Raw genomic sequence first — 11,473 nt, 5'->3', positions numbered from 1 at the left:
GGCGCAAACAGTAAGGGGCAGGTTTCTAGGTACTATGTCCTTGTAGCTTGAAAGGCTTTACACATGGAACAGTCTTAATTTCACTTCCATTTCATCTGAGATCCTATGGAGAGTTTTCATAGCTGGAATAATGTGGTACTTCAGATTTAAGCAGAATCTGATCATTTGGTTTAAAATGGTCTGCATTTTTTTAATCTTAATTTTGGGGGAACCAAAAATAGACTGTTGCAGACGTGGAAGTGGGATGATACAAGGGCCTCCAAATCTCCACTTGGTAGTTGATTTGAGGATGCAAAAGTTAATGTTCTTCATTTCTCATGTTACGTGAGTCCTAACTTGAATAGGACCTTTAAGTCAACTTATTTTTGGGTTGGGATGTGGGTTTCTAAATTGAGTTTAACAATAATTTATTTCTATGCAAAGCTAATTTCAAAACAATTTCAATTCTGACTGCTCAAGCGGCGTTAGTCCTACATAATCTCAAACGGCTCTTTTTCCATCTGGAAACTGATTTGTGTGTCATCAGCATACATTTAAAATGGGTTCCTTTTGGATGAGATCACGTTTTGGCAAAGTGGCAGTTAAGCACAGGACAATAGATAATTCAGCAAGGTCAACCTGATTTAGATTTTTTTTTTTTACTTCATAGGCGAGGAAAGAATGCAACTCAAAGCTGAGTATGCACCACTTATCCAGCTATTCCAGTGAATTTAGAATAATTACAAGGTCACTGGTATCATACCAGCAAAGACATCTAGTAGCACCAGGTCAGCTGGCATGACTTTGTGTCATGCCTCAAAGAGTTTTTTTTAATGAAATGGAACAGTTTAGTTGGAGTGCCTGTTGGGACTTCATATATTTTTAGAGTTGTTTTGTGACTTCAGCTTCCAAACCCTTGCTTGGAGAGGTGATTTTGAAAAGTATGGGTGCTGGAAAGAATCTTTCAGTTTGTTGTTGGCGACTTCTAGAACTACGTCACAATCATGCCTGAATGTCTTGAGAAATCAACAGTTTTAGGAATGCTGTTAGACCCAGACACATGTAATTATATGGTCCTTGGAGAAGTATAATGAGCAAGGATATGGTCCTTGGAGAAGTATAATGAGCAAGGAGCTACTGGGAGATTGGATGCTTTTATGCTACCAACAGCTGAAGTACTTGGAACTGGAGAAGAGATTTGAAAGAAGTTAGAGCGTTTTGATTTTAAAGAAGGCTGATGGGGTGAAAATTCAGAGATAGACTGACTTGGCTATCAGATCGCTTGTCATTGGAAGGTCTTTCCAGTGTTCTGGAATAGAGTCTGGCATACTTTTAATGGCGGCGTGTTCTTTTTTGTCCCATAAATCATCCTGCTTGAATCATTTAAGTTATGAACTACCCTAAACAGTTTGCAAGGTAATAGCATGGAGCCTTAAGAATTCTGCAGTGGTAGAATCTCATACGCAAGCTGCAAGGATTTTTATCTTCAAATGCCTTGGTCTTTGTCCACCCATGTTTCAGATCGAGGACATAACTGGAAGTTTCAAGTTGAACAACTTTCCTGCTCATTATTAGTTCTGGCTTTGGTCTTTTTATTTTGAAGGGAGACAATGACTCAAGGTATCTGATGTGTTCAACATAAATGTTCTCTAGAAGTTATATAGGATAGCTTGTCAGCTTTTAGAGGGTGCATCCTGACTCAAACTTTTTCTGAACTGGGCCTGTGACACCCTTTTGAGCGACCTGAAATGTATCAGCGTGGTGTTAAAGAATTAAGGCTGTACGTTACATGCTGGAATGGTAAATGAAAGGCAGGACGATTTATGGATTTTAGCGACACTACACTATTAAAAGTTTCACATTCCCTCTTTGCCTCTGCCACTAAGCATATTTGGAAGGCACCGAAATAACGTGTAATTCAGCAGCCTTTCAAACAAAAATGCGTCAGGCTCCTTGAAAGATAATTAAGCAATGATATCACCAGGAATGTGACTCCATGTAGTGAAAAAGTCCTCTTAAGGGTACACAGTTTGGTAGTGATCAAAAACAATTCCTTCGGACCTGATTAGGATATGGTTGGTGTACTCAGGTCTGTGCGTAATCAGTTCAAACCTGTCGAAATTTAGCAGGGCAAAAGCACACGGTCTTTACCATCCCATGGGGATTTGGTATGTTAAACACCAAAATCTGAATGTTAATCCCCATAAACTCATAATAGGTGCGATTTATTGCACATGATAAATAATGTACCGTGTGGTGGTATTATTTATCAGGTGCCCTAAATAGCACCTATACTCCTAATCAGAGCCTTAGTCTTGAAAAATCTCCTAAACACCTTCAGGTTTAGCCTAATTTAGCACAATTTCTTCAAGATTTTTATGAGCGTCACTGGAGGATCACAGACATGTGTTGGATTGTATATAAAAAGGCAAGTCTGGTGCGGAATCTGCCTGAGTAAATAGCTCGATGCCCTTGTTAATCTAATAAATAGAATATTGCTTTCATCACAAAATAGATGCTTCCTTTTGAGAATTTATTAGATCAGGCAACGTCACAGTTCTCAAAAGCCAGCTTGGTTTCTTATAGTGACATTTAGAAGGCATAGATATGTCAATCAAACACCCCTAGGTGTCAATTATACATCAGAACTATAGACAACCACCACTGTCGATAAGCACTTCCTCAACAAAAATAGTTTAAGAAGGAGTGGGAAAGAGAAACATTTTAAGATTATTTTGAAAGGAAATTATGGTCTCAAGTTATCCTCCACAGTAGTGATAAAACAGCAGTTCACTCTGGAGGACAGGACAGAAAATCAATGAACCCTGCTCAGGCTTACCCCCTGGTGACCCCAGGATGGATGCATGGGGGGCAAGGACGTCTTAGGAACTAGAGTTTGTTTCTCCTTGGAATCAGTCTTGTTTTAATGGCAATCTTACCTTTATATGGGGACTGCCCCCCCCTGCATTGTGAGGGCTCAGAAAATGAGCGGACTCCATATTTGAACAACACAAGGAACACTGACGGGGTTCAAGCCTATATGAAAGGAGCTCCACGTCCGCAGCTCGCTTGATTATGACATTTTCTTTTCTGTTGGTCATACTGCTAGGCATCAGCAATTTACAAAGTTCTCACTCCAATTTAATCTTCATACTTTTACTTTACATGCTTTTGTACTAAGTGCAATTGGCCACACTGTTGCCTAACTGCAATGCAACTGATAGAAGCAGATTACACAGAATAATCATCAGTGAAAAGTGATGAATAAAATACACTAGTCAGAAATCTGAAACAGTCATTTGATATTCAGGTTGTTCACAGCACGACTAGATGAGGCAACACCCATTGCCTCCATCTGTTTCTGTGACTGGATGATCAGAGCCAGGCATTGGAGTTTACAAGCTCTTGTTCCTCAACTCCTAGGTGAAAATGGCAAAGTTCCATATTTTTAACCCTTCCTGATTACTCTCAAAGACAACCAAATCCCTTTAGGGTCAAAACAACTTGATCATTACCTGAACACATACCTAGACAAGCTTGGGAACAACCCAGGCTTCTGACAACCTTGGGCAGGAAGAAAGCTTGGCTTCAACTCCTTAGACAGGAGTTTGCAATGAACCTACGCTATTTCTCCTTCAATAACTACATAGGCCATTGGAAAAACAAGACTGAACACATATTGCAGGCCAAAGAGCTCACCTTTCGTCAGGCAGTCACTTTAACCAGGTCCCACACAATTGTAATGTTTGGGGTGTGGGAGAGAGTATAACTGAAGTAGGGCTTGGTTGTGGGGACCCCTGTCACCCAGGTTCTTTTAGTCAGGGCTGATTCCTTTGTCAATATCACCCTCATATCTCTTCTATCCTGTCTCAGGATGGCAGTAAACCATGCTTTGAAACAATTCAGTTCACAGTGTACTCATTACTTTTCACGTGGGAGTAGCAAAAAAGAAACACAAAAGTGGACATGTTTATATTTTGATGACTAAACAAAAAGATGATAACTAGCAACATTAAAAAGCTAAAAACATTTCACAAGGTTTTGAGATATCAACAGAATGACAACAAAGGATGGTCTTAAAAAAGGAAACCAACAAAGATCTCACACTGGAGAAGCCATGAGGTAGGAAAGGAGGAAAACTAAATAATTAACCATCACCCTCTCTGTTGTGCCCAATCTACAAGTTCTCTGCACTGAGGTATGACATGGTCATGGGTTTTGAAATGATAAATGGAGTGGCTTTAGATTATATCCTCTTCTTATCAGAAACTTTATTGGCCAGGATGTCCGTGATGCTAGGCACAAAGAAGGCTGAATAAAAGTAGTCTACTGAACAGAGAATACTGTGATGGCACTACCAATGCGGTTTATAGGGTAGGTATGTGCCTAGAAAACGGCAGAGATGAAAATGGTTCATAAGCAGTGGTAAGGCTTCAACTGATACCCTGATGCATATTGTACACCAAAGCGGTGGTGATAAATACACACACTTATGGCAGTGCGAGCGAAGAATGATTAAGACTGCAGGAACATCAAATCAGTCACATACAACTATTTGTACTAGGAAATCTAAAAATAAAACGAAAGCAACAGTGCAAGTGGACATGCCCCCTGGCAGAAAAGGGATAAGCCTGCTGCCCAAATTTGCCCTAATGCTACTGGACAACTGGTTGGTTGTTGGTGTTTATTTACACTGGCACCGTGCCCCATTTGTAAAGTGACAAGTTAGGCTTATTCTTTTGATGTCTTTTTTACTGCTCTATAGACTCTGCTATGCAAAAGGTAAAAATGTATGCAAAGAACACAATGGGAAGAATATACCCGACCATGAGCTACAGAAATCTCCCTCCTCCCAGAGGCATTCCTCAGTGTCTCCGCTTTGCTGCCAGGGAGAGTACAGACAGCCTTTTACTCAGTGCATTCTTGGAAAAGTCCAGGGAGGGCAGCCAGTCTTTCTCTCCCATGGAGAGCTACCAGTCTCTCAATAACTGTTCTTCTACAAAGCACTCTAGCAATGATTCGGTTCATGTAGGACACGTCTTTCTTTGTTCTAAAGACAAGCTGTCTGAGGAACCTCATTTTGTGCGGTCTAATGTCAAGCCACTGTCATTGTCACTCAGCTCGCAGGAAGACCTCTGGTCAGTCCATACCAGTTTGCATTGAGAATTCCGAGAAAAGTCTTGCTTCTTCTGCCTCTTGTGGGAGGTGCGAGAGAATCATCTTTTCTCTACTGGCCTTCTAAGGGTCACCTCCACTCTCACTTAATGGCCAGATCAATCAGACCCTTCAACCATCTTCACGGTGAGCTTTGATCGTCTTTTACACAGTTTCGAAAGGTAACTCGAAATGGCTTCCCATCCCAACTACAAAGAGCCCTCTGGACACATCTTCTCCAATGCCCCGTGGACACAGCAGTACGTCTGTGCTTCTCACTCCTTCAGGATGAACTCTGGCAAAGGCTTTTGCTTGTGGTATCCATAAATGATCTGGAAAATTACAACTCTTTCTGTTCCCACTTAGCAAAAATATGAAATAATTCCATCCCAAACGCAGAGGAAATGGAACATTTTGTCTCATAAAAAAACACACTTGGCAGCATCTTCGCTCCTACTCCAAGAACAGTGGTGAGTCTTTCTTACAGGGAGAAATCTGGCAGTAACTTTGTCAGATGAAGTGAAGGCTTCACCAGGACCGGTCTACACCTCTGAGGAGTGCGCAGGCTGCAACTGTTACACTCTGCTCAAGGTGGCTTCTAGCAGAGGGTCTTGCATCCAAAGAAGGGTTTTTCAAATTTGCTTCAAATGCTCAAAGCCCTTCAGGTTTCGACTGGTTATCTCCCTGGAATATTCAGGTATGAAAAACAGTAAAGATGGTGTGTTGTCCTTACTGCATACGATCTGTTCGGAATGAGTCCTCCACTGACGGGTCTGTTAAAAGGGCATATGGGTCACTGAGCATGTTCAATCCATCCAAAGTGAGTGGTTCGATCCTTAGTTCCTCCTCCAGACCCAAGGAGGCATCTACCTCAAAGCCAGGAACTCCAGCCAGGGCAGATGTGATTTCTTTTGAAAAGCCTGGCGGGGAATCACCTGAGGGCAGGAGAAAGAAAAGACAATTGTTATAAGGAATGTGAGGGGAAATACTTAACTGATGTCAAGATTGGTTTATTGAGAGACACCCACAGTATAGAAATTTCAGATCATGCATCACAAGAGAAAGTGTTGGTACAAATCTCACAATACATTGGCATCTTGAGGTCTATCTACAGAGAGAGAGAGAGAGAATATGCGATATTAAATCAGATCTATAGAATGGAATACTGAGGTGCATTCTCAACAAAAGTTGACATGATATATATACTTAATTACCTAACACTGAAATGTTTTGGCTTATCCTATGAATAGATGCATGTGCCGCACTGAGGCCCTCCCAAGACTCAATTGAAGGCTAGGCAATGGTACATGTTGTTGTACACTTCATACACAGAATTACTATAATTCCCTCAGCAGAGTGGTGGCCGAAAAATACCAAAACACACCTACTGTGTGAGAAAAATGGAAGGTTATGGGAAGTGAGCAAAAATGGGAGAGCAGAACAAACTATATGTTTTATTTTTTTAATAGTTTTTTGTGGAATTAAAAAATTACTGACTGAGAAGGACATGTTACTCATCTGTAACTTCAATCCTTCATCATGGCTATCTTTATTCAATTAATAAACACAAGATGATTAAGACCAAATAAGTGCTCCCCGAAAACATGTCACTATAGCCAATAAAAAACAAATACTCTACTATGTAAAGGGTAAAAGCTACAGTTTAGCCATACTAAAGAGTCAGTGATGACAACTGTGCATCTATGATTAAAAATAGACATCTTTAGGAAATTGATGTTTTAATTTGTCAGTAATTTTGGCACCGTTTTAGGACTCTGAAGCATATTTGATAGCTACATGACGCGCCCAGCTTGCAAATGGAAATTTAGTGCAAATTAACGTCAAGCAACAACAGAAAACATAAGTATTGGAGTAATCTAACAGAAGTCTTTCCCATCTCAAACACGCTATGCAGTTTATCTCTAGCATACAAAAGATGCTGAAAGGAACTGCATCAAAATTGGTATTTACTCAGAGCAGTCAATTTGTAATTTGAAGTAAATTAGTTTTTCCAAGATGGTTATTCTACAAAAAGGTGGCTCATTGAATTGTAAAGAGTTATCCAAAATCAGAATTACGGGGGTCTAATGGGTGAAAATTTAAAAGGAAATTCAAATTGACAACGGGCGAATTTTACTCCCACTGGCCATATCCGTATCCATGGATGCATCTACTCGGATTTGCATGGCTATGAATAATACATTTTATTGCAACTTCCATATGCAATGTGAGGGGCACACAACTACTTACACATCCTTCGCTGTGGAAAACTAAACTGGGTAGAGGCAGTGTTTGGGTCTGTAAAATAGTGGGTTTGTGTAGTTGGATCAGCAGATCCAGACAGTATATACATATATCCGCAACTGGAATTTTGTGAAATGATGAATTGGCAAGAATTCACAGATCCAGTGAAGCAGAAATAAATGGTGTGGGGGGGGTGTAAATAAGATGTCTGGGAGAGCAGCCTCATGGAGCACGTTGGGTTCAGACAAATAACAGGTTCACACAAATGAAGCTCCTATCCTCTAATTAAAATATATTTAGATTTGCTTCAGCCTACTGGCTCTCTGCACAGTTTTTAAGCCTCCTCGGACAACAATATCGACTTCCTTCCACCACCCTTTCTTATCTCGAAATTGCTGATTATGTTGCTTGACTGAATTTGGATAAATTTCCTTTGGCAACTCGGAAGAACCGTTTAAAAAGCTAATCTTGAAGCTGTCCGCTCAAAGACACTTCAGATGACTATCATTTCTGCATAGAGAGATCATTCCACTGTAACCTACCACCTGAGCAATGTATCTATCAACCCCACCTTCCCCATCAGACAAAGGAACCTAGGGAATAACCATGGCTAAATCAGCCATATTAACTTTACATGAAGTACAAGAAAAGGCTCCATCATATCCCAACTGCTGCAATCAAGCCTACTCAAAATGTAGAAGTTTATGTTTATGCAATTTATAGAGCGCGCAAATACCCGTGGGTGTCTCGGCACTGTGGAGCGTCTTGAGGATGAGATCAGTGATGGACATTTATTGGTCAAAAAGCCATGTCTTCAAGAGTTTCCTGAAGGAGAACAGATTTTGACATGATTTGATGTGAGTGGGAAGGGTGTTCCACAATTTGGCGGTGGCAACAACAAATCTTCTGTCGCCCCAGGAAACTTCTTTGTCCGGGGGACCTTAAGGAGGGTGGTCGTTAAAGAGCGCAAGGTTCTATTGGGGGTGTAGATACAGAATGCCTTGGTTAGAAAGTGGGGTCCATTTTTGTGGATGGCCTTGAAGGCGATGCAGAGAGCTTTGAATTTAATACGGCTGGTGATTGGCAACCAGTGGAGTTTTCGGATCGGTGAAGCAATTGACTGGTATTTGGGGGTGTTTGTTTTCAACCTGGCTGCGGCATTCTGCACCATCTGAAGTTTATTGGTGACCTTTATCTGTGCATTAAGAAAGAGACCATTGCAATAATCAATTTTTGACAACACTAATGTGCTTATTAGGGTTTTTCTAGCACCAAGGGGTAGGAATGGGAGGAGTTTTTTTTTATCATTCTAAGAGTGTGAAAGGCTGATGAAACAATTGAGTTGGCGTGAGGCAGAAAGGTGAGTTTGTCATCGAACATGACACCTAGATTTCTTACTTTGGTTACCGGGAGTGGTGGTGGGCCCAAGGAGGTGGGCCACCTAGTAGAAGACCAAACCGGGTGGAGCTTTCCGAAAATCAAAACTTCCGTTTTTTTGGAGGTTAACTTTAAGCAATTATTGGCCATCCAGGTGCTAATTGCAAGCATTCCATCTTGGAAGCTGGCAGCAATTGCTCCTCTATCGTTATGGATATTGAGCACCAGTTGGGTGTCGTCGGCGTAGGAGAAGTCACCTGCTGCCCTTTGTGCGACTGTCTCTGTAACACGTCTTCTTTCCCAACCATATCAATTTTGCATCTTTCACTATCTGGGAGAGGATGTTTCATCCGGTTTGCTTAGAAATCTTTTCGAAACTACCTTTGCTTGCCAGATCTTTCCATAATTGCTTTTGTCCCAAGAGTACCCAGTTATTCCTGTTGAAACCAATTTAGCAGACTGTGGAACCAAAAGAGATGGGATTCAGGCTTAGACAGTTATCACATTTCTGGATATTTCCTGGCTGTTGTTCACCAAGTTAGAGAAAGAAAAAAGGATCAGCTAGACGTTACTCATTTATAGAAAAAAAGGGCCTTATGGAACCCCCTTCCTGCAGAATGCACTGAGAAGTTAATTAGATGAGAATCATGTTAAAGGGTTCTGTTGAAAAGAACCAACAGCTTGGCATCTTGGCCAAGAAATTCAACCTACTCTTTGGGCACTTGGCATGAAGGAGGCTACACATCTGCCTGCTTTTGACAAATGCCTAGCCGCAGATTTCTTACATTTGAATTTCCCAGGCGTCAATCTGGATCTGGAAGATTTTTGCGTGAGCAGTACCCCAATGCGCCGGTAGGTGGTGTCGATTGACTCTACGCGGCATCGTCCATGTCACCTATAAAGGTGCCAACTCGGCGTGCTGTCGTTAGTTACTTTTCACGACTTTCCACGCCAGGAACGCGGGGCCATGAAGTGCACTGACACTGGATTATCCCTAACCCTAGAAAGGGGATGATGGATGGGTCGGTAAGGAATCTGCGGCTAGATATGGTCTCTACCAGATAATGCGTTACTGTAGGTAAACTAACTTGTTCATCTGAAAGAGACATCTAGCTGCAGATTCCTTACCTTTAGATAGATACCCAAGAAATACTATCCCTGGTGGTGGGCTGAAATCAAATTCTATATTAGAAAGTCCTGAAGGACCGAATAGGCGAAATGCCCCTCCCTACGGACCTGACAGTCTAGGCAATAATGTTTGGCGAACATGTACAGAGACGACCGCATTGCATCCAGGCAGGCGTCCAGGACTGGGACTTCACGTGCTGATGCAGTGGTTGCAGCTTTCGCTCTGGTGAAATGAGCCCTTAAGCCCTCAGGTGGCTGCTTCTTGGCCAGTACATAGGAGATTTTAATACAGAGAACACCTCAGCGCAAAATGGTTCATTTCTGCACTGCCCGACCCCTCTTCGCTCCAAAATTCCCCACAAAGAGTTGGTGGTTTACCCGGAACTCTCGTGTGCAGTCAAGGTAGAACGACAACGCTCTTTTTGGGTCCTGGAGTCACTCCTCTTCATTTGAGGGATGTGGAGGAGTGTAGAAAGGGGACAAGGTGATGGATTGACCCACATGGCATGGTGTTACCACTTTCAGCAAGAAAGAGGCCCTAGTGCAAATCATCAGTTTGTCTGGAAAAACTGATAGGAAGGGAGGCTTGGATGATAAAGCCTGGGGCTCACTCACCCTCCGGGCAGATGTTACTGCCATGAGAAAGGCTGTATTGATGGTGAGCAGCCAGAGGGGACTATTATGGAGAGGCTCAACAGGAACCCACATTAAGAAAGTGAGAACTAAATTAAGGTCCCACTGAGGCATAATTAAAGGAGAAGGTGGAAACATATTGACAAGACCTTTAAGAAACCTATTTACATTAGGAGACTTAAATGAAGAGGGTTGGTCAGGAAGCTGCAAAAAGGCATACAGAGCAGAAAGGTAACCCTTTAGACATCCCAGAGCGGAGTCCTGCTGGGCAAAGTTAAAAATAAAAAGAAGGATATCAAAAAGGGAAACAGAAAGAGGGTCAATAAGAGGTTTCTGTACAATACAATACAAATGCCTTCCACCGGGAGGCATATACCTTTTTGGTGGTGGGATGTCTGGCTGCCAGAATAACATTGCAAACTTAGGAAGGAAGGTCGAAAACTGTCAACTGTCACTGCTCAATCTCCACGTAACAAGAGAGTTGACAGCTTCAGGTGGAGGACCCTCCCCTGCTGCTGCAACAGAAGATCCTCCCGAAGGGGCAGTCATATCGTAGGATCGAAGCTCATGCTGAAAATCTCGGGATACCAGACTCTCCATGCCCAGTCTGGAGCCACAAGGATAACTTGGGCCCGATCGTTTCTAATCTTCTTGAGAACTCTGGGCAGAAGTGGTTTGGGTGGAAAGGCGTACAGGAGGCCTGAGCTTCACTCCAGACAAAAAGCATCTTCGAGCGAGAGATGCTTTGGAAACTCCAATGCATAAAGCTGTTGACGTTGGGCATTCTCAGCAGAAGTGATCAGATCTAACCAAGGCTCTCCCCACTGCTGAAAGAGACTGTGCGCCACTTCTGGATGGAGACACCATTCGTGATCTGCTAGGCATCGATGGTTGTGTTCATCCACTCTGGTGTTCAGGGAACCGGCCAGGTGTTGAACTACCAGGGATATGCCCTGCT

At 42.3% G+C, this 11,473-nt stretch overlaps 1 protein-coding gene across 4 annotated transcripts in view; it reads right to left on the bottom strand.

The window, feature by feature from the left end:
• Positions 1-2,498: 2,498 nt before the first annotated feature.
• CRTC2 (CREB regulated transcription coactivator 2) overlaps positions 2,499-11,473 on the bottom strand; it is a 181,057-nt gene continuing 172,082 nt past the window's right edge. For 2 of the 4 annotated variants that reach the window (XM_085637957.1, XM_085637956.1), the window contains one exon: positions 2,499-6,068. In XM_085637957.1, the coding sequence (XP_085494083.1) occupies positions 5,863-6,068 (206 nt within the window). In that variant the 3' untranslated portion in view covers positions 2,499-5,862. The remainder of the gene's footprint in view (positions 6,069-11,473) is intronic. The other 2 variants (XM_085637955.1, XM_085637954.1) reach the window with 1 other exon arrangement.

The sequence above is a fragment of the Triturus cristatus genome, chromosome 12 (genome assembly GCF_964204655.1).
Source record: "Triturus cristatus chromosome 12, aTriCri1.1, whole genome shotgun sequence".
Classification (NCBI taxonomy): Eukaryota; Metazoa; Chordata; class Amphibia; order Caudata; family Salamandridae; genus Triturus; species Triturus cristatus.
Note: the sequence above shows the minus strand (reverse complement) of the source record. Positions and strands in the feature narration are given on the sequence as shown.